The 26,765-nt window shown below is 38.7% G+C and overlaps 4 protein-coding genes and 1 pseudogene across 4 annotated transcripts; 1 reads left to right on the forward strand and 4 right to left on the reverse strand.

Annotated features, from left to right (window-relative positions):
* Positions 1-678: 678 nt before the first annotated feature.
* Positions 679-1,518, reverse strand: LOC148912261 (uncharacterized; annotated as a pseudogene).
* A 165-nt stretch (positions 1,519-1,683) lies between these two features.
* Positions 1,684-3,072, reverse strand: LOC116299602 (dCTP deaminase-like). The gene is made up of 2 exons (XM_089028007.1): positions 1,999-3,072; positions 1,684-1,698 (listed from the first exon to the last, which is right to left on the reverse strand). The coding sequence occupies exons 1-2, from the start codon at positions 3,070-3,072 to the stop codon at positions 1,684-1,686; spliced, it is 1,089 nt and encodes a 362-aa protein (XP_088884133.1).
* Positions 3,073-5,169: 2,097 nt separating this feature from the next.
* LOC148912262 (dCTP deaminase-like) lies at positions 5,170-7,866 on the forward strand. Its single transcript, XM_089028219.1, has one exon. It carries the CDS (start codon positions 5,387-5,389, stop codon positions 6,662-6,664), a length of 1,278 nt encoding a protein of 425 aa, XP_088884345.1. The 5' UTR covers positions 5,170-5,386; the 3' UTR covers positions 6,665-7,866.
* Positions 7,867-7,919: 53 nt separating this feature from the next.
* LOC116299599 (adhesion G protein-coupled receptor A3) lies at positions 7,920-26,706 on the reverse strand. Its single transcript, XM_031708274.2, has 19 exons — positions 26,330-26,706; positions 25,940-26,011; positions 21,736-21,807; positions 21,041-21,112; positions 20,438-20,509; positions 19,841-19,912; positions 17,244-17,398; positions 16,120-16,679; positions 14,899-15,048; positions 14,159-14,253; positions 13,412-13,619; positions 12,551-12,734; positions 12,189-12,244; positions 12,050-12,098; positions 11,748-11,860; positions 11,339-11,472; positions 10,939-11,204; positions 10,800-10,866; positions 7,920-10,370 (listed from the first exon to the last, which is right to left on the reverse strand). The coding sequence occupies exons 1-19, from the start codon at positions 26,518-26,520 to the stop codon at positions 8,492-8,494; spliced, it is 4,467 nt and encodes a 1,488-aa protein (XP_031564134.2). The 5' UTR covers positions 26,521-26,706; the 3' UTR covers positions 7,920-8,491.
* Positions 17,924-18,869, reverse strand: LOC116299600 (uncharacterized). Its single transcript, XM_031708275.2, has one exon. The coding sequence runs from the start codon at positions 18,646-18,648 to the stop codon at positions 18,187-18,189; it is 462 nt and encodes a 153-aa protein (XP_031564135.2). The 5' UTR covers positions 18,649-18,869; the 3' UTR covers positions 17,924-18,186.
* Positions 26,707-26,765: the final 59 nt, after the last annotated feature.

Consider the following 26,765-nt stretch of genomic DNA (forward strand, 5'->3'; position numbering starts at 1 on the left):
ATATCCAGGGTGTGTGTTCCTCTTCTTTCACGATGATGCCATCCTCTTCCATTTCTTTCAGCTTTTCTTGTGCTGGTTTCATAAGTGCAACTGGGATTTTTCTTGGGGGATGTATCACTGGAGGTACTGTATGGTCAACCTCCAAATGTACTGCATCTGGGAGGGCACCAGGTTTGTTGCTAAAACAGTCTACATAGTCACGCAGCACTGGATCTGCCACAAACTTTAACTCCTCTCTATCATGGTTCTTTTGTGAATTAAACCCTTTAGGTTGTGGTGGGTCTATCAGTTCTAGATTCATGAACTTGACAACCTCCAAATCTAAGCCAGCATCACAACTTAATAATGGTGTGAAATCTCCATCTACAACAAGGTACAACAAATTCATCTTGCGGTACTTGTACTGAGTTGGAAGGCGCACACGACCCTTTGGATGTACAGGCTCGGCTGCAAGCCAGCCTCTTAATGGCTGCTTTATTTTCTGTAATGGTGCCTTTGTAATGGTCTTGTACAGATGGTATGGGATTACAGTGGCTTCTGCACCATTATCTGCTTTGACTCTGACTTCTTTTCCTGCGATTGTGAGCTTGATCATACTCTTGTTCTTTTTACTGCTGCACTATCCCTCCAATCTCCGCAGATCCATTAAAGAAATATGAATGAACTTCAGGGTTTTCGTCAGGGTCTTCTTTGGCTAGAACACTCGTGTTTCTCTCCTTTAGCTTGGGGATTTCTTTTTACCTTATCTAGGCAAACTTTTGCAAAATGTGCTTCTTTGTGACGCTTGTTACACTTCTTTTTGAATGCAGGGCAGCGACTCGGTTGGGTAAATGGGTGTTGGTACCCACAAAACTTAGAAAGGCGGCACTGTTTCTTTCCTTTTATTTCACAGAATGAACACTTAATGGCTGGCCTGCGCTAGTAATCGGTGAGCTAAACTTGAACTTTTGCAGTTTTGCTGCTTCATATGTCCTGCAATAGTCGTGGGCAATCTGGAGAGTAAAGGTCTGGTATTTTCAGAAGTTCTCCTCTCAACTCAATTGACAGCACTCCTCCAACAATACGATCCCTAATCAACGAATCTCTAAATGCGCCAGTTCAAATTCACATGTTAGGGACAGTCTCTTCAGTTCACTCACAAAATTGTCTACCCTTCTCCCTCTTTCTGATTGCGCTGATTGAAAACTGATCGCTCATAAATGACATTCTTTGCACCTTAGCAAAGCTCCTTGAATTTCTTGCCACATCATCATAACACTCTTTGTCTTCTCCCTCGTGAAATTCAAAGTTGCTATACTCCTCAATGGCCTCTGGTCCTGCACAGTTAAGTAACAAATTTACCTTAACTTTACCTGGTTTTACATCCTTTCCTTTTGCCACGAGATAAATGTCAAATTGCATGATGAACTTTATCCAACTCTCCGCCGCTTGGGCATCCAAAACCAATGGACCTGGTATCCGGTGTGAGTTGTCATTTTCTGCCATGTTCCTTCCAGTAACCGAGCTCAATTCCTCCATAATTTCTTGTCCACTTCTGACACCATGTAATATTTGTCTTTTATTATCTAAAGTTTTTTGACAAAAGTGAAAATAAGTCTTGAAACAAGTCCCTAACCTGATTCATCGGGTTCTGACTATTTCACTCGGGAAGAGTCTAACATCACTTCAGAATAGTAAAAAAATTCAGTCAACCTGCACCTGCTGAATATTTTACACTGATTAACAGAGATTTACCAGGGTTAGACACGTTTGCCTTGCATGCAGTTTGGACACGTCGTAAGTCCCTTTTATCGTGGTTTCCTTTTACCTTCAGTCTGACTATAGTTCAAAGTATCCCATAATTTGGTTGGTAAAGAATTGTGGCGTGAAAAGTATTCAATGACTAAAAACAGTAAAACCAACAAAATAAAACAACAACAACAACAACAACAACAACAACAACAAAAACAACAACAAAACCAATAAGACTAGAGTTATCGGTTTTTTTTCGTCATGTACTTGTTCATAGACGGTTAAATCGTTTTCCGGGTTCTCTAGTAGTTCATAGAAGCTTGTCTCGGTAGTTTCATTCTTTTTTTTGAAAGCATCTTTTGAAAGATAGAGTGCTTTTACTCCAGCATCGCACAACATTGGCAAACATTCGTTACACGGTATTTTGTTGACAAATGCAGTCGCGTCGTTAAGTTTTCTTCTATTTCTGCGCATCAAGGCATTCTGTTCAGCGTGAATTATGTGTGGGTACTTATCACGCCCTCCGACTGCAGACTTTCCTTGACGGGGATGGTTACCGTACAGTGCCTTGGCAGGGAAGCCATTCCAGCCGATTGCGACAATCTCTTCGTCAATGATGATGACACAGCCAACGCCTCTGTTTGGGTCGTCTGTTCGGTTGGACAACATTTGAGCAAGGCGTGACAAATGGTTGGCAACCTTTTGAGTCACATCCGGTCCTTGGGTGGTCTTGCTTCCTCGTACTTTAAAATTCATCTCTTTCTCTCCTGTTTCCAGGATTCCCTTATCAAACCATTCGAAAAAATTTTGCATTTCAACGTCTACCTGTTTTTTGATTTCTGCATCGGAGTATTCATCCCAACCAATCTTAGCTGCGATTTCTTTCTTCCATTCCTCGTCCCATTCAACCTTTAATGCGACGCTTTCGTCTTTTTCTAATTTGCGTTTACCATATAGATTCTTTTTATTTGCTGATGCGAGTTCGTCTAAATCACCCTTGGTGATGTTTGGGACATAGACTTCTCTGCTTACTGGGCTTACTTTAAATAATGCATCAACACTCTTGTTTTCTTCTTGCTCATCTTTCCGCTCAGGCTTCAAAGGCAGGTAGAACACTTTCTTGACGGCTGCTTGAACAAGCATCTTTACGCAGTGAGCGCACGGTTGTCTTGACAAATAAACGTAGCAACCTTCGACTTGATCTGGGTACTTGAGTAGCGCTCTTATCGCACCATGTACGATACCATCATCATTACTTCTGCTACAATCAACAGAGAGAACTCGACCGTTTGGTTGAACGAACACTGCGCCCACAACTCTTTCTTTATCCGTTGTCGTCATGGCCCATGGAGATTGTTCCATCCACAAGGCCATCAACATGTACAAATCTTCTTTCTTGATCTGAGGTTTTCGTCTTCCATACGTGGAATTCCCTGTCGTATCTCCGAAGATTTTCGAGATTCACTGGATTGATATCACAAGATTCGTTCCCAGTTGTTTATTCAAACGTTTCTCGAGAATGAACAGAATCTCTCGACTTACGGATTAAAGATATTAAAACCTTCACCGATTAGACGTTGCGTTCTTTAAGAAAGAACTACTGACAATGAAAACACCCTCTGTCTTTTCCAAGAATATTGACGGGAACAGGTGTCGTGGGTGTTTACATTTATCAGTATAGTTAGCCACAAAGCCGAGTTCGCTGAGGATTATTGGAAGCTTTTTGTCCTTGTAGTGTTTGGCGTGCGTCCGTTCTGATTGGCTGTTTGAGAGGGCGGTATTTTGTAAATATCTGCCCGCGCTCGCAGCTAAACAACAAAACAAAACGATTACAAAAACAAGTAAAAAAATATACGGGAAAAATAAATAAGTTATTTACCGTCCTATAGTCGGTCCGAATAGGAAAAAACTGTGCCATCGGTCTTGAAAACGGCCTCGGTCCGTATATTCAAGACCTTGGGCACAGTTTTTCCCTATCCGGACCTCCTGGCCGGTAAATGACATATATATATTAATCATAAATAATATTCATAGAAGAATGGAAAAATCTTGTTATTGTGTTCGGTAATTAATTCATTGATCCTTCAGATAGGAATATCACACAATGAAACAGAGATGGACAAGGATTTTATACCTTGAGGTACATCCGCCATAATACCATGATCACCTCGGATTCTTTTGTCTTCCAAGGGCTTTACAAACCCGAATTTCCCGCATGCATAGAACATGAGGGAAATTTAGAAGACAAAGAAATTCTTTATCTTTTACTAACTTTCCCTGTCGCATTAAATGTAGGGAAATTTAGTAAAATACAAAGGACTTCTTTGTCTTCTAAATTTCCCTCATGTTCTATGCATGAGGGGAATTTAGAAGACAATGCCTCGTCACCCTCAGGGACAACTCATTGCCCCTGCAATTGAATCGATTACAACGTATCCTATTTATGATATTACTGCACAGTTTCAATGTGGGACTCGTTCTCGAATCTGTGCATGCTCAGTCATAAGATAAATTGAAAATGACAAATTTTTTTTAGCCTGCGTCACATCCGGACATCCGTCACATCAAGTGCGACAAAAAAGTCCGGATTTGACGCAGGCTGCTTGTTTTTAGATTCTATTTTTGTTTTATTCCACAAATTTTCCCTCGTTATTCGGGGAAATCTAATCACTAATTTCCCTCGTGCCATGGTATTACTAGACCCTAGACCCTAGAGGTTAGAGGCGAGTGGTCTACTGCTACACTACCCTTGATTCCGTGTAATGGTATCTAAGCGGACAGGATTGTGTTAACAGGATCGTCTGTTCCCGTTAATGCTTCAATGTACAAGGCAATGGACCTGAAATGAGCCAACTAGAATTGACTACTGTTCGACGGTAGCGTTTTTAATTCTGCATCTCTTCAAGACATAAATGGACTTACCCTCTTATTTTGTATCGCAACAATCTGGAAACAATAATGAAAAAATAACAAAGCGTTGCTTATAGTATAACTCTTGCTGTGCTATTCAAAGCGCGCACACGCAGACTTTACCCCCAAACTCGTATACTAGTTACTCAAGAGAATCATATTCAGCGTTCTGTATCTACAAGAAAGCGTTTTGCAAAAAAACGATCCTATATTTTGAAATATTTTTGACAATATATGTATTACTAATAACTTTTCAGTGCTAATATTATCAGTGAAGGAATGTACATGCATTAAATCGAGGTAATTGTGCTAACTAGAATATTACTCATTACCTTATATGACCTTAGACTGACGTGGCATCATGTGACTTGCTCATCCCACGTGGGGATTTTCTTTCAATTGCCGCGTAATTTCCAAGAAATGTTTCAATGACTGATGTTGTCATGGTTCTGTTTGCACCTGTTATGAAATGCTTCCCTTAATCTTCAGCGGTCTCGGCTGTGTGGCTAACTATACTGATATATGTAAAAACACACGACACCTGTTCCCATCTATATTCTTGGAAAAGACCGAGAGTGTTTTCGTTGTCAGTAGCTCTTTATTAAAGAAACGCCATGCCATGCTGTGAAGGTTTTAATATCTTTAATCCGTAAGTCGAGAGATTCTGTTCATTCTGGGAAAACGTTTGATTGAACAACAACTCGGAACGAATCTTGTGATATCAATCCGGTGAATCTCGCAGAAAATGTCCGGAGACACGACAGGCCTAGGGGATTCCACGTATGGAAAACGAAAACTTCAGATCAAGAAAGAAGATTTGTACATGTTGACGGCCTTGTGGATGGAACAATCTCCATGGGCCATGACGACAACGGACTCGGATAAAGAAAGAATTGTGGGCGCAGTGTTCGTTCAACCAAACGGTCGAGTTCTCTCTGTTGATTGTAGCAGAAGAAATCATGGTGGTATTGTACATGGTGCGATAAGAGCGCTACTCAAGTATCCAGGTCAAGCTGAAGGTTGCTACGTATATCTGTCAAGACAACCGTGCGCTCACTGCGTCAAGATGCTTGTTCAAGCAGCCGTTAAGAAAGTGTTCTACCTGCCTTTGAAGCCTGAGAAAGATGAGCAAGAAGAAAACAAGAGTGTTGATGCATTATTTAAAGTAAGCCCAGTAAGCAGAGAAGTCTATGTCCCAAACATCACGGATGATGATTTAGAAGAACTCAAATCTGCGAATAAAAAGAATCCATATGGTACGCGAAAATTAAGAGACAAAAGCGTCGCACCAAAGGTCGAATGGGAGGAATGGAAGAATGACGATATCGTATCTACGATTGGTTGGGAAGAATACTCCGAACAAGAAATCAAAGACCAGGTAGACAAATATATGGGGTTTTTTTTTGATTGGTTTCAATTGGGAATCTTGGCAACAGGAGAGAAAACACAGATGACTTTTGAAGTACGAGGAAGCGAGACCAACACAGATGGGCAGAGTAAACCTAAAAGACCGTGCAAAAAACCGCCTGTGAATCAAGAGGTTGCCAACCATTTGTCTCGCCTTGCTCAAATGCTGTCCAACCAAACAGATGACCCTAAAACTGGAGTAGGCTGTGTCATCACCATTGACGAAGAGATTGTCGCTATTGGCTGGAATGGCTTCCCTTCTAAAGCACTGTACGGTAACCATCCACGAGGTTCCAAAGAAGATCAAGCAAAAAAGAAGTACTCGCATATCATCTACGCACTCGAAAACGCTGTGCTTTTCAGAGATCGTAGAGAGCTTGATGGATGTGTTGTATATCACACCATTTTGCCATCAGACGAATGTATCTCTAAGCTATATCAACTAGGCGCCAAAGTTCTTGTCCTTCCGTCATTCCAAAATGAAAAGAAGAAAAAGCCCCTATTTTATGACTGCTTGCAAAAAAAGAAGTTGATTGTGTTCAATCATGTAAAATGCCATATGGTCCTGCGAAGTGGGGGCCAAAGTACTTGTCCTGCCGTTAATTCTAAGAGATGAAGAAGAAAAAAAAACTCTAAGCCCTTATTTTATGAACGTTGTGTTCAATCAAATAAGAGATGGACTACCAATCCCACTCACGGTGAGTAGTAGGCAGAGGAAACGGAAATAAGCACAGTGTTTGATTTGATAGTCTCTCTTGGTTTCCCTCACATGGATTATTGGGTCAGAAGTTACCCTATTTATTGTAGATTAGATCAATATTTATTTCATTTAATCAGATGACCTGGAATGAGACAGTAGTAAAAAAAAAGAAAACTTTTAAAAGTGCAGTGATTTTCTCCGCACGTTGCAGTCTGGAAGATAAGAACTAGACGCTCCCCGAGCGTTTACTCCGGCTTCCTATTCCTATTCCTGATGCTTTTAAATGACAGCGGCAGGGCAGAAAAACACAAGGCCGGTAATTCTGTCAAACAAAAACATAGTTAATAGAGAACTCTTCCTGTATTAACTCTGACTAGAAAATATGTCAGACCTTTTAATTATCAAAGTGTAACTTCTCCCAAAGTACAAGGCTTAATATGTCTTTACATGCTGATCTGTACTTGAATAGCGCAGCGCGCCGATTCTAAAAATAGCTTAAAGATTCGGACAAACATTGCATTCTGTTTAACCGCTACGAGGATTATACGAACCGATTTTATTATTTTTACTTAAAGTTACAATAATAACCCATGTAAACTAAGATCAACTGTGATCGGCTGTGAAAATTATTTGCTGAAAGTAAACTTGTAAGTTTGTTTGTCCGAATTTCGCCTTTGTCTTCGTTTTTATGACGTCATGGCTGCGCTGCGCTATTGGATCTCGTTTAATTAGGAGTCAACTTTTCTTTTTCTAAAAATTGTTTTCCTTCTCATTTTTTGCACAAACCTGATACCTGTTTTGCCTCTACTTTTCTTTGGTGTTCCAATATTTTAAATAAGACGATGAACTTTCGATGACTTTTGGTGTGTTTTTACTTAAAGGGACAATTAGCGACCTCTTGTTAACGAGAGGTATTCTACAGGGTTAAGGATTAGTAATAATTACCGAGGTTTAACAGTCATTTATCTTAATGAATTGAAACTGGTTGATTTGATTCATTGCACGATAACAACCATCACTTCCCCGTGCGGGGCTCTTGGGCGATGTTCGCTCCACACTTACTACCACTACATTCATTATTCACGACTTCATAGCTATTGAATAAAATATAGAACGTTGAGAGGCTTTCTTTGTGTTCTTTATATCTAGCAGATAATAAAATACAAAAGTGTTCAAAACATATGGTGGTTTATTATTTGTTTCACAAGTTATACTTGTAGTGTTTCGCCAACTGGTAGCCGAGTAGTTGATATACTAACTTTTCCTTGTTTTAGAACTAGGTTCACCCGTCAAGAACAGTGAAAATAAACTGAGAAATATCTTTAGGAAGTTCCTACACAGACTAACTGAAGATGCTTGTAGTGCACTTTCAGTGTTATTTATTCTTATACAAAACCAACACAATATCAAACGTTGCCTATAAACCGTGAAGCAGCCACATAACCGTAGAAATCCTTTTTGCACAGCACGGAGTTGGGTCTAATGAGTTACTCTAGTGATCCAATCAGAGCGCGCGACGTTTTTAAATCAGGATGCTTGGAGGCAGCGCCATTACGAAGGAGTATGGCCGGGCTTGCCACGGCACGGTGCTTCATGGCTAATCAGAGCGCGAGCTGTTTTTAACCAGGATTCTTGGAAGTAGCGCCATCGCGTTTCAGTATGGCCCGGCTTGCCACTACACAGCGCTTCATAGCCTACATATACCAAATCTTTCAGTCATACAAAACCTACTATGATATCAAACTACACACTAGTCTCGTTACGAGTCTCATTAGTGGTGTTACCCAAATGCGGCACGGGGACGTAAGTTAAACGAGGGACTGGATCAGCTACCCATTCTTTTGGTTCAGGTTTGACTCGTTCAGTTTTTAAAGACGCCGCCGACGTCCGATGTGGCGGGAGAGAAGACGTGTGTCTTCTTTTAGGTTGTGAATTCCCCTCCCTACTCCTCCTGGTTCTAGATTTATCAGAGTTTCTTCGCGGCCTTTTTCGAGGAAGATTATGATTAGAAGGTCCATTAAGATGCGCACCCCGTGGGGGTAGTAGTAAAGGATTATTTTCAGTGTATGGAATTTCATTATCAGGTATATTTGGCCCATTCTGTTCATGAGAGGGAGGTGGGTTCCCTGTGTTATTCGGTCCATTTTGAGGTGGTTCAGTGATGGATTCATAGACATGTTCGGATGGTCTTTGCCGCACAGCCCCATTAAGTCGTTGAGGAAGAGTAACATAACGTTCCTCAGGATTCTGAGTATAAGGTTCTTGCATGGGTATATTTCCAACGTAATTGAATTGCCCAGCACCGTACGGTAGATGCGGGTAATGATCAGGAATAGGCTCTCCCCTCCCTCCTGACCATGGCGGTAACATGTCTTGTGCTCCAGGTATGGGGGGTCGGGGTTGGAGGTCACAAGCTGCCGGTACTGACACACCCGATGAGGCACATGAAGAATAGGGGTTAAAAGGAGCATCCAAGTAGCCCCCAGGCCCTCGTGATGACTGCTCGGACGGAGCAGTCTCTGATACTGTTATTCCCGGCTCTATATTTCTCTTCACTTGATCGCAAAGCGAATTTTGAGACTGTTTTCTCGAACCATTTTCTTCATTTTTCAGCTTAATACTCGACTCCCTTGAACTGGTTATTAAAATTTTCTCTGGTATCGCAAGTGGTATTCTTTCTTTCTTTTTCTTTCCTTTCTTTTTCTTGTTCTCCATTTCCGGTACACAATAGCTATTTCGATACCCCGGTGTATGTTGGTTAATGTTTGGAGGAGCATGACTTAGAGGAAGCGGTGCAGATACACAGGACTGCCTGTCTGACATTGAAGTAGTAACGGAATGTTTATCTGATCCTGGTGGAGAGCCCGGGTAATTGACTGGAGCTCGACCACCATTCTCTACAGTCCTGCCGCCGTTAATAGGAATATCAATTATCAAAGCCGCAGACGATGGGACAGAAACGTTCGATTGGATATCAGAGCCGACAGGTGTGGCAGGGGCGCCGTTAATTTGAGGAATAATCGGGGCTGGAACACCGTTTTCTCTCACGGTGTCTCCATTAATTAACGTAGTTGTCACTTTATCTTGGTGTGATTCTTCTTCCTGATCTAAAACGTACTTCTTTTTCCAAACACATATCTTTAAAAGGTCGATCCAATATTGTTTGGCTCTCTTGTTTTTAAAGCAATGGAACAGAAATATTATTAACCCAAGTGTGATGTTCGCCACCGCATAGGCACAACTTAGTGCTATGTTCAAGAACCGCGAATGCTGAAATCGAACAAGCAGAAATCCCAGTGCAAAATTAACTAGAATCATTAACAATACTAAGAGGCTTCCTTTCTGGTACACGAATATCTCCTCCTTTGGCGGTAAAGCTTCTTCCATGTGTTGGATTAGTTCACACTTTGATGCTATTTGGTCGGGTAAGGTTTCATCTTGTGTTGCAACTGCAGTTTCTTCCCCTGCTTCCGTCTGGAGGACATGCTTTTCGTAGGCAAGGGAATCATAGGTTTTTAGTGCGAGATTGTTGAGGCGTATAAACATGATGATGTCGATAAGGACAACTAGACAAGCTGGGCCAACAAAGGCACCCAGGAATGGGTTGGGCTTAAGCCAACAACTGAAACAGGAAAATATAAACACTTAATAATAGACCTTTGCTATTTATAATCATGAGACGGTTCCTTAAGCAGGTTACGCACTGATTGATGAGATGTGACGGGGGTTTGATGTGACGTGGTCTGATGTGACGTGGTCTGATGTTCCTTGAGCAGATTACGCACCGATTGATGATAAGTGACGTGGATTTGATGTGACGTGGTGTGATGTAATGTGATGTTGTGTAACGTGACGTGATGTTATGTCGTCCGATGTGATGTTAATGGTGTGATTGAATGACCGACATGATGAATTAACTGATACGACGTCACTGACTGTTTGACGCGACGGAATTCAATGATAGATGTGACGTCATTATATGGTTGATATTACGTGTTTCATTGGTGGAATTTCATATGAGGAGCATCATTTCTAAAACTTATTGACTTACTATTTATCAACGCTGTAGTTATCAGGATTCCCAGCAACAGTTATTCCACAGATAATAAGAGGAATGCCTGAAACAATAAAAGTGAGTGCAATGAAAAGCAATGTCCAAGAGGTCGATACACAAGGTGATTGGTACTTACCCCAGCTTATCATGTAATAGCGCAAAACAGGGTTAAATTCCTCAGGAGTGATGGCCGTACGAATAAGTCGACACAAACAGAGTCCACCACAACCAATCCAAAACAGAGAACAAAGGAGAAAATAATGCAGTAATACTCCAACTGCACGGCACACTAAAGTATTGGTCACGTGATATATTCCCGCCACGAACACCACCACAGCGACCAACAACGCTAGACACAGGTTCATAAGCATGGCCGCGTCATCTCGGTTGTAACGCAATTTCCTGGGGAGAGTCACGTGATTATCAGTATGACGTCATTCCCTTTGTATCAATATATTTTATTCGCGTGACAATAACTCTAGTATAATATACTGGTGATATATTGGATATATGCACGAGTATATCCGTGTATTTACCTGAATACCGCATATGTTATAAAGGTTATCAGCAGTAGAAGTACACAAACGGCCGCACCCACGTATACCATTGGCTCCAGCATAAAGCCATTCCGTTGACTCTGTCCAGATGCATCGGCACTCTTATCGACAGACTAAAGCATACAAATATTCAAATTAGTCCAGAAAGGGTCCAGAAACGGAAAATGGGTTAAATTGTCCAATCTAGACACCGTATATGGCGTATTAGCCCATTAAGCCTGGTTTAGGGAATTTTGATTGGCGTGTTATACCCCTTTCCAACCCTAATAACATAAAACGCCAGACTCGCCGCTGTTTCCAGCCCCATAACAATGTAGTCTCACGTAAAAATATTCAGATTTTGTATATAACTTATTTTGGTTGTGTGGGTTTCCTAATGACATCTTACCATCAAGATAGCAAAGTAGGTCTTGTCAACCAGCCGTGCACAATGTGTTATGGTGTTGTTACTTTCTTTACTCAGTATACAGTCCTTGTTCTCAAGCCAGGCACCAATACCTCCTGGAAAAAAAATCACGAACCAAGAACATTGTTAGAACACAAAAAAGGGATGCAATGTGGATTGGTATCAGGAAGTTATGGGTAGGGATGGCCGGAGTGAGGGTGGTTCTCAGAAATATTGTACAGAGAATTTGACCGATACTAACCCCCGGCACTTTAAGTGAGAGTTCCCCGACCCCCTCCCCCTACCTTGTTGGCTTTGTTTCCAGTATCCTGAGATAGGTGATGAAAGACCTCGCTGAAACAGACCACAAGTACCATTATAAGTACATCATATCTAGCAACTCTGAAGTTTTTCTTATACAAGAATTTTACAAAGTAAAAATACCTGATCAATGTGGTACTTGACCGCTATGGGCTGGGTCAAGTTGATCAGCGGTGTATCTATGAATGCCGTACAATTAAATACCTGTATTTAGTAAACTTCTTACATTGTTTCTGACGATGCACGACTATTAGGGAGACTCAAGGAGTAATACTTCAAACAATTTGCTGTTGTGCTCTGGTTACCCGAGACTCAAGGGAAGGAGTGAGGTACTGGGTGAGGCCTCTTCTCTCTCTCTCTCCTTGGTTTACGACTGTGATGGCAGTGTACATTTATACGGGGAATAAAGTTTTCCAAAACCCTCCACCCCCCTCCCCCACGCATCTCAACCACCCCCACCCCACGAAATTGCTCCAATAACTTACCAATGCGTAACTGAACAACACTGGTAACAACTTTAGGATTGTCAACGAGTGAGCCATTTATAATGCGAGGAAATAATTTGCTGTTCTTGAAGACGATAAAGTTTAGTTTTATCTCAGTAGTTGGAAGAACTAGACGGCCAACAAACATGTCCTTGGGAAGGTGTACTGAAGCTTCCAAGGTTTGCTAGACGAAAAAAAAAAAAAACACGGAAAAATGTTATCTACGATACTATGCTATGATACAAGCGAATGGAAAATCAAGGAAAAATTCAATGCAAACTTTTCTTCGTGAGGCCCGGCTTGACTATATAATTATCCCATGTTGCAAATATTTATATTTTTTTTAAATGCAACTTTTATCTCAATAGACCATTTTCGGATAGCGCAGCGCAATGATTCTAAAAATATCTTAAAGATTCGGACAAACATTGCATTCTGTTTAACCGCTACGAGGATTATACGAACCGATTTTATTATTTTTACTTAAAGTTACAATAATAACCCATGTAAACTAAGATAAACTGCGATCGGCTGTGAAAATTATCTGCTGAAAGTAATTACTTGTAAGTTTGTTTGTCCGAATTTCGCCTTTGTCTTCGTTTTTATGACGTCACGGTTGCGCTGCGCTATTCGTACAATACCGCTGTGTTCATTGATTACAGACTCAATTACCCAGGGTTGGCCTCATTTCGGTGTCTAAATATTCACAAATACCGACGGTAAACTAAAGAATGCACAAACACTTTGAAATTCCATTGACCTTCACTGGAACACGTGACTATTCTACACAACGTCGAGGCTAACCCTGTGAAAAGAATACTCGAAAATGAAGTATTAGCTCCCTGCGATGACGTCACTTACCTCAGAGGGTGAAAAAGTCGAAGCGTTTTGCCAGAATAAACTACAAGATATGGTATTGAGCTGTCCTTTATCGTTACGAAATGCTGCGCATGTCTTTCCTTTGTAAGCTGCTGGATAAAGGTTTACGGTGCTGATACCTATATTACTAGCGACAAGTTTTGTTCTTGCTTGAGCTGTATTGGCTAACTCTTCAAGAACCAGGACTAAGCTGGAGAAACATGAGAAACAATGTCCAGAGTTAAGTGGATTGTGATTGTGATACTTTTGTAAAGAATATACTTCTCCTAAAGCCCAGTTTACACTAGCGATTTTGCGATTTTGTCCATAATAAATAATGGTAAAGAATTTACTAGTAAAGCTTTTTTCAGGATACCAAGATTTTCCTAGACGAATGTCTCTTTTGAAGGATGAGACAAAAGATTTCATATTTCATATTTTCACTTTTTCATATTTATTTATTGCCACAAAAATCGCAGCAAAAATCGCAGCAAAAATCGCAGCAAAAATCGCAGCAAAAATCGCAGCAAAAATCGCAGCAAAAATCGCAGCAAAAATCGCCAGTGTAAACGGGGCTTTAACACTTCTTTCGTGTTCTGCCAACCTCCGCGTTCTTTCAAAACTGCACACGCGTTTCCTATTCTTCAGTACCCCTCATACGAAAACCATTTTAATTTGATAAAAGAGGCGTTATACCACAAGATAACAGGTTTTTACGACTCTTGATAAGATCAGAATTGTAGCGTTTACCTTGAACAAGCCTTGGATTTCTTTTGAGCTTCAGCTAGAATTGAATCCTCGATATTCATCAAATTGCTGACTATATGGACCATAGTTTGACCAATCTATAGAATAAGAATAGCTTAAAACAACTGAGTGTTATCACAAGTCAAGTGCAATGACATGTCATTGAGAATATTTTTCTAGCCTGTGCAGACGTAAAGAGTGTTGAGCTGCCAACAAGGTACACCCGCGTTTGAGAACGAAGGAACAATACATTTACGCAATACTCTTTACTCATAACAATATTGCAGTCTACCGCATGGCCACGACAGCACAAGTGCGCCTGCGTACACAATTACATATGCAAATCTGATACATTAACGAAGAGAGAGGCGAGTCTTGGACAGGGAAGGGTGTGGAAGAAGCAAACAATTCCATTCTCAATCCATCATATGCAGAAAATTCCCCTGAACTATTTCAGTGCCTTTGACTGATTTGAAGATCAAGGTGGTGTAGCGGTAGGGAACTCGCCTCTAAACCGTCTGTGGTATCGGGTTTGATTCCAAGACTCGACATTACATGTGAGTAGAGTTTGTTAGTTATCTCCCTTGATTCAAGGGTTTTTCTCCGGGTTCTCCAGTTTGTCTCCAACCGCAAAACCTAACGCGCTTAATTCTAATTCGTTATATGAATCACCCATGCCACTTTCGTAAGCCCAGAGGTTGTGGGGTTGGATAAAACATTTGAAAGTTAAGTAAGACACTGACCTGCTGCCCACCGCTCATGTAAGGTCGAATACGATCAAGGATCTCAGCAGCGTACGTGATATCGACGTCTGACTTGAAGCGCGTCGTGTTCTTGGTGATTCTCAGCAGAGCTTTACACATGGTAATGGCAGTTGTGCTGTTTAAAGGCGACTGAAATTTTAAAAAGCGTAAATTATGAGTAAGATGAGGTGAGTGGTACGTGGATGATGTGTAAAGAGGGAGGGAAGGAGAACAAAGGGAAGGAGAACAATGGGAAGGAGAACAAAGGGAAGAAGAACAAAGGGAAGGAGAACAAAGGGAAGGAGAACAAAGGGAAGGAGAACAAAGGGAAGGAGAACAAAGGGAAGGAGAACAAAGGGAAGGAGAACAAAGGGAAGGAAAACAATGGGAAGGAGAACGATGGGAAGGAGAACAAAGGGAAGGAGAACAAAGGGAAGGAAAACAAAGGGAAGGAGAACAAAGGGAAGGAGAACAAAGGGAAGGAGAACAAAGGGAAGGAGAACAAAGGGAAGGAAAACAATGGGAAGGAGAACAAAGGGAAGGAGAACAAAGGGAAGGAGAACAAAGGGAAGGAGAACAAAGGGGAGAACAAAGGGGAGAACAAAGAGAAGGAGAACAAAGGGAAGGAGAACAAAGGGAAGGAGAACAAAGGGCAGGAGAACAAAGGGAAGGAGAACAAAGGGAAGGAGAACAAAGGGAAGGAGAACAAAGGGAAGGAGAACAAAGGGAAGGAGAAAAAAGGGAAGGAGAAAAAAGGGAAGAAGAAAAAAGGGAAGGAGAACAAAGGGAAGGAGAACAAAGGGAAGGAGAACAATGGGAAGGAGAACAAAGGAAAGGAGAACAATGGGAAGGAGAACAAAGGGAAGGAGAACAAAGGGAAGGAGAACAAAGGGAAGGAGAACAAAGGGAAGGAGAACAAAGGGAAGGAGAACAAAGGGAAGGAGAACAAAGGGAAAAGAAAAGAGGAATGGTAGGCTGAAAGGTACAGACGAACGAGGAAGAGCAAAATGGGAAGAAGGCTTTGCTATATCTATTTTTAGTAACCGCGAACTATGCTATTATGAGTAAGAGGTGAGTGGCACGTGGATGATAAGGGAGGGAAAAGAAAGAGAGAAAAGAAAAAGGGAAGAAAAGAGGAAAGGTAGTAAAGGTACAGACGAACGAGGGAAGAGCAAGGATGGAATGAGAAGGAGAAATAAAGTATGAACGCAAAAAAAATACCTGTTTTAAATCGTACAACTCTTGAGTCAAACTATCAACAAAACCACAGCCATCTGCCTCTACATCCATCCATTTCCCCTCCGCCGAGCATTTCCTGTAAGCAAATCCTTTCTTCGAGGACACCCGCATTGTTCCCGCGGGACAAGGAAGCTGAGCAATACTTCCCATAGCTACATTATCCCAATGAAAAGTTCCTTTCTTGGTCTTAGTTATTTCTGCATGGCAATATTTAGAACCTCCAGGTAAGACAACAAGCGATGATTTTCCCTCTTTCGAGGTCTTGTCACTTGAAATAACACACCTATAAACACCAGTATCTTCAACGTCTAGCTTTTGAAAGTTTAGCATGGTGATGATGCGAGCAGCTTTCAAGTCAGTCTGGAATGCGATCTCTCCGCGTAGATCAGGTGAGTTAGGTATAAGGAGCTTCTCGTTTTTGTACCAGTTGATTTTAAGCCCGGGAATCCACGTCGTGCCACAAGTATAGGTAAATGAGTCTCCTTTTATTCCAACTTCATCGTTTTTTGGTTTGAATGAATAAAATGGTAACTGAAGAGTATCTAAAAACAACAATAATTATATCAGTTGTAGCTCGTAACAGTTGGACTGTGGGAGTCAAAGGCGGTGTATGGGGTAGTGTATTCGCCTCTGGGGTCTTTGGTTCATATCCAGACTCAGCATCACATGTGAGTAATGTTTGTTAGGAGTTTGTTAGGTCTCTCCCTTGATTCGAGGGTTTTCTTCAAGCCGTTCCAAGACGCGTTTTCCTCCCTCTGCACAAACTAACATGCTAGATTTCGATCTGTGAATTAGCCGACCCCCCTCTTAAATCAGCTCAGAGGTTGTTTCAGGGTTCTATCTGTGAGTTAGCCATGCCCTGACTTAGATCAGCCCTGAGGTTGTTTCAGGGTTCAATCTGTGAGTTAGCCATGTACCTGACTTAGATCAGCCCAGAGGTTGTTTCAGGGTTCAATCTGTGAGTCAGCTGTGCCCTGACTTAGATCATCCCAGAGGTTGTTTCAGGGTTCAATCTGTGAGTTAGCCATGCCCTGACTTAGATCAGCCCAGAGGTCGTTTCAGGGTTCAATAAGATTCAAAGATGTTTCCTGGCCTAGATATCTTACCACATTGAAGGTTCTTCGGAGAGATGTCTCCAATCTCGTTGTACTTTAGGGGTTCTGGATATCCACAAGTTCCTTTGACGGATACTTTGTTCTTTTTAAGCTTTAGAAGCCATTTAACATGACAGTCGCAAAGCAGATTAGTGGATGACACGTCCCTAGTGACAGATAGTACGGAATAAGAAAACTGTAAGTATAATTCACTTAAAAGAAAGCAGGCGATATTCACCGAGAGAGCTGAACAAAGTGAGACCCTGTGAAGGATTATTGCTTTTCTCAACGTTGCACACACTCAATCAAATCGTAGCCGACCAAAAAGACGATGACGAGTTTTGAAATAAAAGTCAGTGACTATTTTATTGTTCTTTGTTGCGCGATACTCCAAGGCTTCTTTTATTTTAGTTTATGACTCGTCAACTCGTTTGCAAGCGCGCGCAACCTTGACCAAGCGATCTACTGATATCTAGAACGCCCTGAAGGGAACAGCTGTGGTGCCTTGGCAGCCGATGCGCTCAAATTTGGGCGCGACAGTTACTACATGTCTGTGACAGCTAAAGAGACTGCAGTTTTGATAAGTGTTTCATCATATGCTGCGCAATACATAGTTATTCAAATAATAACGCGAGATGTAGCACTAGAGTATAATACTTGGGGAGTCAAGTTTGATTCGATGCTCAAAGAGACAAACAAGCGTAACGAACATTTTATAATGGACTTCAGTGTGAATTGTGGAGGGAAAAAGAACGACAATAGACAGAATGAAGACAGCAAGATGAAACACGGTATTACGGGAAGACATTTTGCTTTTCATTTTAATTTGGATCATTTTCTAATATCTCTGTACTCAAGAGTATCTAATGGTATTGGACATGCAGTGTTCTGTTTATTCGTTAGTTTATTGGTCAATATAGCTTCCCTTCCACGACCGTTTAAACCCGGACTGACATCAAACGGAGGAATCCAACGAGCCTTGTCGTTCTCTTGCTAATTTTGCTTTTCTCCACACCAAACTCATAGTACTTTGGCTCAAAGAACACCGAGGTTCTACCACTTTATTCATCATCTCTTTGACCGCCAAGAACTCTTGTCTTACATTGTCCTCCATCACGATCATCACTTGATCAAACATTATAATCATATGACGCATAAACTGAACGAGTTTGTTCATGTCATCTTGAATTCTTGCCTCCAAGTAATCACACGTCACAACCAGTTTATTGATGCTTTGTAAAGAGAGCTCTCCTTGTTGAATCAAGGCTTGAATGCAGCTTGCATTTCGACGTAGCGATTGACATACTTCTAATAATTCTTCGATAACTCGCTTTAAATTAGCGAAGAAGTAAAACTGTCCTTCTTGGAGGGCTTTAAGCTTTCTTTCTTTCGATATTTCCTCGAATTGCTTGCTCATATTGTTCTTCCTTCTTTTCTAACTCACGAAACAATAAACTCTTCTCGACTGTTGGAGCGGGAAAACTGATACAGCGATGTAGCTCACAGCTACAAGATCTTTTTGTATAAAATATTCTAGTTTTTTTTTAATTTTCACTCTGTAAAACCTTTTTTTTAGGACAAAATTTAGGAAGTCAAAAACAATGAAGCTAAAAGACGTGTGGACTGATAGAAGAGACGACAGACTAATTCCTTCATATAAAAAACATCTTAAAGCAAATATATTTTTGCTACCACAAAAACCAACAAATGAATAAAACATGGCGAAAATACGAATGTCAATAATGAGGATTTCCTAAATAAATGTCTTTTCGTAAAATTCAATAAACATATTGTTTAATTGTGTAATAATTTTAAAGTTTAAATTAAAATTAAAATTAAAATTTTCGAAAGAATATCCTTTGACGTAAAGGGAATTTTATTGCTCGATACGACAGGTGTTGGTATAACGGATGGAGCATTTAGAAGGATCAAGAGAAAGATTAATATGAGATTACGACCAAAATGGCAAAAACTTACATCTTATTTACCAGCAGTTCTTTAATGAAATTCCCAGTTATTTCTGTGTTCCCCTAAGTTTATTTTGTTTGATTTGATAATTTTAATTTGAAAATACCTTCACAAGTAAATTCGAGTTCCAAAACGAGTGGACAAATTAGGAGAGATTATTTACTGCAAGACTGATCGCTCCAGACGATTTTCTTTCCAATTTTCTTTGTGAAAATCTTTTTTTCTTTCCCTAGTCTTTTTGGTCCTACCATTCCACTTCATGACCTCAAAGTTTTTGGACATGTTTGTACATGGATTATAAATTGTTGGTGCTGAATTCCCGAAAATTGGGAACACTGGATCCCACAATCCAGTTTCCACTATTCCATTTCGTCATGGATAGAATTTATGGTCACCCATTTTCGGTATTCTTCACTTGCTTATGATGTCATAGCCGCCATCTTGGTCGAATTTAACAAATGATATTGTCAACGAATTATTCTTTTATATCATTGAACCTACATGGCTACCATGTCTTTTGCTATTTCACTCCCTTGAGAATGATTGAAAACCAGCAATTTCATGTTTGGATGTAATGTAAAACAATCTCTCAAATGTAAAATGCAAAGTCCAAGGTCAGAAAATATGTGTTGTATACTCACACACTCCTTAGGGATTCCAGAGGCTTGAGGGTTGCATCAGGAATAATAATAAATTTGTTCGAGGACAAAATTCTGGATAAAAAGAAAATCTTTTCAAATGAAAATACCAAAAACCTTTTTTCATTTTTATTTGAATTTTGGCAAATGCCCTACCATTATGCCACCCTAGGTTAAGGGATGAGGACAAAACAATCGTCTTCTCACGGTACCTGATGTAGGGGGGAGGGGTGGTGTTTCCTGGTACCCACCACCTCCAGAAGTGAAATCTTAGATTTTGTCCCCAAATATCTCCAAAACTAAAAGCCAAATCACGGAAATGAATGGACTGTCTGTCTGAATGTATGCTTAATAGCATATTTGCGTATAGAAATTGCTACTACAGACCTCCAGTATCGAGCATTTGAAGAGTTTTGAGGGGGGAGGGCGTATGTACCGGTACCCACCACCTTAATTCATAAAATCGGGTCCCTATTTTGGACCATTGTTTCGACCTCACCCCTAACGAGAGTAAACCTTTTAAAAATGCTACATATTCATATCAAAATACTCCAAAATATAATCAAAAATAGTGGCTAGTTAAAAGTGAAGTCTACTTACAATTGTCTCAGCTTCTTGAGACCAGTGAAGACAGTAACATTGATGTAGTTCAATTCATTGTGACTAAGATCTCTACAATCATAGTAAAAATGTATACTCATATTACAAATAAATCAGAATACAGAATCATCACACTAAGATGGGAATGAACCTGAAGGTAGGCCAAGATTGGAACAAGGGGGATGGCTAAGGAATATTGGGTTTGATTCAGAGTTTGTTGAGGGTCTTGAAGGAGTAAAATGGGAACTGGGGTTTGTTTCTTTGGGCTTGGAAAATGAGATTTTATGCACTGGGTCCAATGGGATAAACAAACCAAACAAACAAAAAAACAATCAAAAAATGGTAATGGGATTGACATTTGAGCAAAACGTAGGCTAGGAATATATGATCTGATCAAAATGGGGCTGGGAAATGGGATTAGGACCCCGCCCCTCTTTACAACACTCTTTGTTAAGTCTCTCTTCCTTAATTTGTGAGTTATCCTCCACTCTAGTTTCCTTCCTGAGCAAAACCTAATTTGCTCTGGCTTTGATCTGCCCAGAGGTTGTTTCAGACTATCCAAATAAACTTTTAAAGGGTTAGGATGGTAAGCAAGGTACTTACAGAGTTTTCAGAGACCTCAGACCTTTAAAAGGTTCACCATTAAGAATAACCAGTTTATTGTGGCTCAGATCACTGTCAAAATAACCAAAATATCTACAGTCATAAAACTTTTATTTAAAAAATAAAATAAGTAACGCCAGTTGAGTGATATATCTAATGGACTAATGTCGTTTTTAAACTTCATTACATCATCATTGAAAATGAGATTCTTTGTTTAAGTCACAACTATATCGATGTATCCTGTTGACAGCTAAAAATATAATTATCAAGGGAATAACATGTAGACTGATATGAGAAAATATTGTCCATATGCTCAAAGTTAAATAATGGGTTTAAGGGTTAGGTGGGATTAAAAAATGGCTGACGCCTACTACATCCTTGACCCCACCCTGTATCATGTAATTATCTAAGCCAAAAAAAGATATGTATTTGACATTATGACAGCAGAAGTCCAAGATGTTCAATACATCAAACAGCTGCATTAGTGGTAATGGACACTCCTGGTTTCATCCCAATTAATATTCACAAATGTGACATCCACAAAAGTTAAAACCCATCTTTTACACAATTTATGTATATTCAATAAAACGGGGAGAAAACCTAATTAATACGATAGAACAATGCTAAGAAAGAATACAATAGGTGTGCATTACATGCAGAAGGATCCCATGTTTTGCAATATAAGAAAAACTTACAGCTTGGAGAGTCTTGTTAATCCGGAGAAAGCACCAGTTTTAATAGTGGATATCTTATTACTTGACAAAAGCCTGTTGAATGATAAAAACTACATGCTAGATTATTACTTGACATGTTTTGATACCGAGGGAAATAGATATGCCAGCAAAAATTGTATGCTTTTATATTAGCTCTATTTAAAAACATGGACATGAACTGACCCTAAATTGCAAGTCGACTAACACCTGTTTCCTTAACTACTCAAGGTATCTTACAAATTTATTTGAAAAGTAAAAAAGAGGGACCGATTATATTTCATGTCAAAAGCAACTAATTGCTCTTAAAGTGGTCAATATAAACCAACAATTTAGAACCAAAATATTGTTAATACTATTATCAAACTCATTAATAATTCATGAAACAGTAATGATGAAAAGGTAAATTATACTAGCGTCCGAAACGTCAGTATTTTCATCTTTTCAAGGTGTATAATTTACCTTTTCATCATTACTGTTTCATTAGAAACACCGACGCAGCTCACACTAGTTTTTAGCTAATTCATGAGGAAAACACAACAGAAATCACAACCGTGAAGAGTGTTGTAAATCTGATACAAAACTGTGTTCATTTGCATAAACTTTAAGTTGGATTTTCTTGGCCAGATTCACTTTAACTTTGAAAATTTTAGTGAAACACAAAGGAACTAACCTAGACGTTTGATAAGTCATATACAGTATTCGTGTCTGTGTTGTATCCGATATACAATCACTCGCCTTCGGCTCGTGGTTGTATATCTGGTACAACACGGCCACTCATACTGCATATATTACTTAAAAATAATATTTGGAAAAAACAATATTACATTATCTAAACTAATATTATTGTTTTTCAATCCAATGTTTTATCAAAAAATTAACATTTTAAAAGTTTTTGTTCATAATTAAAAACTTAATAAATTAAGAGTACTTGTAGTTTAGTATTCTCAGGGTATTCTTGACCTTGTGATATTCAGTGTTAATCGTGCCAAGTATTAAATAATCAGTATCGGTATATTTTGAGATGTTCATATTTCCACATAGTTTTATTTGAACAACAACAAAAATATGATGGGTTAATAAGCTGAAAGATTGGAGAATATATTTAAATTTGGTAGTCTTGAAGCTTTCGTGTTCCATATAGATTATACATAAGGTTTTTTACGGTTTGAAGCACTATGTGTTGAAAACATTTTCTAAAACTCATGAATATTTAATGAGTAGAAAACAAAGCAAATCACTACTGTGACAGTGGTTTGGAAATGTGTTCTTCATTTGCATTAAATTTCATAAACTTTTTCTTTGATTTTCTCCAAGAAATGTTCATGAATTTGAAAAGTGATTTGAAACACTTAAGAGTTCTTCCTCCGATTTCCAAACAGCTGCACCTCGTTTTTTCAACTCATTTTTCAGTGTTTGGAAATCGGAGGAAGAACTCTCTCGCATGTTTGAAATATTACTTCAAAAATGCTTTGAACACGTCGTGCTTCAAACCGTAAAAAACCTCATGCATAATTTATTCACCTTTCTTAAACTACAGAGCCTTCATGACAAAATGTTCACTAAAAAGCTCATAGTGCACTAATGCACTACTCATCTAAAGTATATTAAAGTATATATTTTCTTGATGTTGAATGAACACAGATTTTAGCAATCTTATTAGTTTTTAAGAGTGCAAGTTTTATAATTTTTGAAACATCAATATTGGTTTCTCAGAAACTTTTACAAGTACTTTAATTCATACTTCTTATAACAAAATATTGTATGAATACCAATTTAATAAAATATATTGAATTATAAATGCTTAATTAGGAAAACCAATAGAAAACAGTCACCCAGGAGAAGTCTGTAAATGAGATAAAGAATCCTGCTCATTTGAATTTAATTTTCTCAATCCAACTCACTCCAAATATTTTAGTAGAAAATGAAATTACACATTTGATAAAATTCAATTCCAATCTGTGTCGGCCTTACACCAGATGCCTTACGTCAGATTGCCCACTTTTAGTGTATATATTAATTACATCTGAATGACTTACTGTACCTAAAGAGTATTTCAATTTACCCCTTCTTAAAGTAGATATAATTAGACTGTGATTCATTTTCATTCAACTATTTAATATTGATTGTGATATTTTCTTTCACCAGTCAAATGCAATCACACAATCAGTGTTCCAGAACACTAACAGTTTTGTCTAGTTTTCTTAAGAAAATTAAAATAAGATGTATGTTTGTTTTTATAGATTATTAAATAGGGCAGACTAAGTGACTCTATTGTCTTCAGAGCTTCACGAAAACCTCATGATCTGTAAGCCATTTCCAGCTCTAATTTCAAAAATACTTTGGAATACTTTATCCCTTTAGATGATGACAAAAACTATACTTCATTTCATCTATTAAATTAGAGATTTGATTCGTTATTCTATTGCATGGACATATCATAGCCATATAGTCTGATTAAAGCTAATCATACATAATAAACATAATAATATGTTTTATCAAGTTGTGGTCCTTTGGCTAGAAATAAATAAAAAATATACACTGTATTGACCTATCAGATTGTTATAAGCTTATAGGAATTCCAACCCCATTTACCTAACTAAAATACACATAGCTTATTATGACTACCAAATAGTTATGGTCTCCTTAGGGTATAATCTGGATTTATCATACATTTTTGCTAGTAATAATAATAATAATAATAATAATATTTATTTATAAAGCGCAAATACAAATCTGTTCTAAGCGCTAGTAAACAAACGACAAAGACAACGACAAAATAAAAATTATTTACAAAGAATATGCTAATTTGAAGAGATAGGTTTTAAGTTCAGTTTTGAATGAGGCCAGACTTGATGCATTTCGGAGAGATATTGGAAGTGATTTCCAGAGTTCAGGAGCAGCTACAGAGAAGGAGCGATGACTATAAGATTTAAGAGTATAAGACTGTGCTGATAGAAGAACTTGTGATGCAGAACGAAGAAAAATAAATAAATTTCAAATACATCATGTTAATTAGAATTTTGGTCAATATTGGTCAAGATCAACTCATGCACTATGATGACTTTTGATTTGACCTTATTGGAAAGTCTAAACAATAATGAGCTCAAAGGATGCGTACATGAACTTGTCCAGGAAAATAGGACTGTAGGGTGTCGAAAACATTAGAGCTCTTAATTAATAAATCCAAAGAAAATAGTTCAATTATGCCCATAAGGTGTGGATTACCAAAAATTCAAGTAAACTTGTGTTTTTCTAAAAAAAAAATTTTTATTGTAAAGATATTTATAGTTTTTTTTTCTTTGTTATTATTATTGCTTTTGTCGTTGTTGTTATACCTTATTGTTGTTGCTGCTCCTGTTATTATCATTGTTGCTGTCATTGTCGTCATTATTGTTGTTGTTGTTGTTGTTGTTATACCTTATTGTTGTTGCTGCTCCTGTTATTATCATTGTTGCTGTCATTGTTGTCATTATTATTGTTGTTGTTGTTGTTGTTGTTGTTGTTATACCTTATTGTTGTTGTTGCTCCTGTTATTATCATTGTTGCTCTCATTGCCGTCATTATCATTGCTGTTGTTGTTGTTGTTATTGTTGATGATGCTGTTGTTGCTATTGCATGTTCTTACTTTTAGACAAATACAGAGAAATCTCTTTTCGATACAAATGATAAAATATTAACGACACACAATTAGTATTAATATTTTTATAAATATTCCATTCCAAGTAGTTGCTCATAACTTTTTAAAAATCTTCATTTTTCATTGTTGATCTACATTACAAAGGAGCAACGATCTGATGAAAGAACGTGTAGCTATTTTCCGTTTCCAAAAACGGAAGGAGTCCACTAGCGAGTCCTGCCTGAACATAATATTCATCACTTAGATATGCGATGATGACTTGACTTGTACATCAAGTGCGCTTATACTCCATCATACTAGTTATTTAACGTACGTTATTAACGTACGTTATTAACGTACGTTATTAACGTACGTTATTTAAAGGCTCAAGCCACTTCAAATAAATATACCTTAAGTAAAATAACATTTTACTAAACAAAAGATTATTATTCAAAATCAAAGAATCAAAATAAATCACACACTTTCTAAAAGAAAAATCAAAGCCCTTTTGAATAGCGAGCTAGCCCTGTGAATACAATCTAAATATTGTTCTCAAGAAATATTACTTACAGTTTTTTGAGAGTTTTTTGTTTTCCAAAGGCTTTATTTGGCAGTGATGAGATTTCGTTAACTGACAGATCTCTGTTGGGATTAAGAAAAGATCTCGTAAGATCAACACACTTTATAAAATAAGGGAGTTTACTGACGAAATGTCTACCAAAGTATTACCCTGTTCATATTTGAGTTAGCAACGCGTATGTAATTTGCTTGACTAAATACAGTAAGTTCATCCCCTTTAGGCAATAAAAACGATTCTCTAAGGCATGGAGAAAGTTTAGGAATCAATACTTAGGAGTTATCAGGATACTTAAGTATGAAAGAATGTGATTTGAAGGTCTAAATAAGCTGAACTTTCATACTACTACAATGGGAGAAGCAAAAGCTTGTTAATGTACTCACAATGTCGATATGTTTGCCAGATACTGTGGAGGCAAAATATCCTTAAGACCACGGTCCTTACAGTTAGCAATTATCTTATTTCCACTCCTTGAAGTTGAACAGTCACAGAACTTTGGACAACCTGACAGTACCGTTTCGAATCTGAACAACAAGAAGAGCAGAAGACCAACTTCCACACGAATTCTGAACATGGCGCTTCGTACGACTAGAATTTCCACGCAGTTTTTTAAACCAAAGTTAAATGTTTCTATCTCATTTGGTAGTTGGACACTCCAGGCAGTGTTTAGGGAGTTAGCCGACGCACATTCTTGTAGAACTGATAAGGGTTTCGCACTGTGAAGTAGGTAAACAATCTCTCGTCTCTAAATTCACTTTTCGCACGCATTCAAGAAGTCTGGAAATGAAGGATATTTGCATATGGACAATCTACAATTCC

Source organism: Actinia tenebrosa, unplaced genomic scaffold (genome assembly GCF_029948245.1).
Source record: "Actinia tenebrosa isolate PJP-AT-01 unplaced genomic scaffold, QUT_ActTen_1.0 PGA_scaffold12__29_contigs__length_12842862, whole genome shotgun sequence".
Lineage (NCBI taxonomy): Eukaryota > Metazoa > Cnidaria > Anthozoa > Actiniaria > Actiniidae > Actinia > Actinia tenebrosa.

Coding starts and splice junctions, on each gene's coding strand:
- LOC116299602 (XM_089028007.1), bottom strand. CDS start 3,072: ATGACGACAACGGATAAAGAAAGAGTTGTGGGCGCAGTGTTCGTTCAA.
- LOC148912262 (XM_089028219.1), top strand. CDS start 5,387: ATGTCCGGAGACACGACAGGCCTAGGGGATTCCACGTATGGAAAACGA.
- LOC116299600 (XM_031708275.2), bottom strand. CDS start 18,648: ATGAGCAAGCAATTCGAGGAAATATCGAAAGAAAGAAAGCTTAAAGCC.
- LOC116299599 (XM_031708274.2), bottom strand. CDS start 26,520: ATGTTCAGAATTCGTGTGGAAGTTGGTCTTCTGCTCTTCTTGTTGTTC. Junction 20,510..21,040: donor CTGAGGTCTCTGAAAACTCT/GTAAGTACCTTG, acceptor CTATGATTGTAG/AGATCTTAGTCACAATGAAT. Junction 12,245..12,550: donor TGTTGTTCAGTTACGCATTG/GTAAGTTATTGG, acceptor CGGCATTCATAG/ATACACCGCTGATCAACTTG.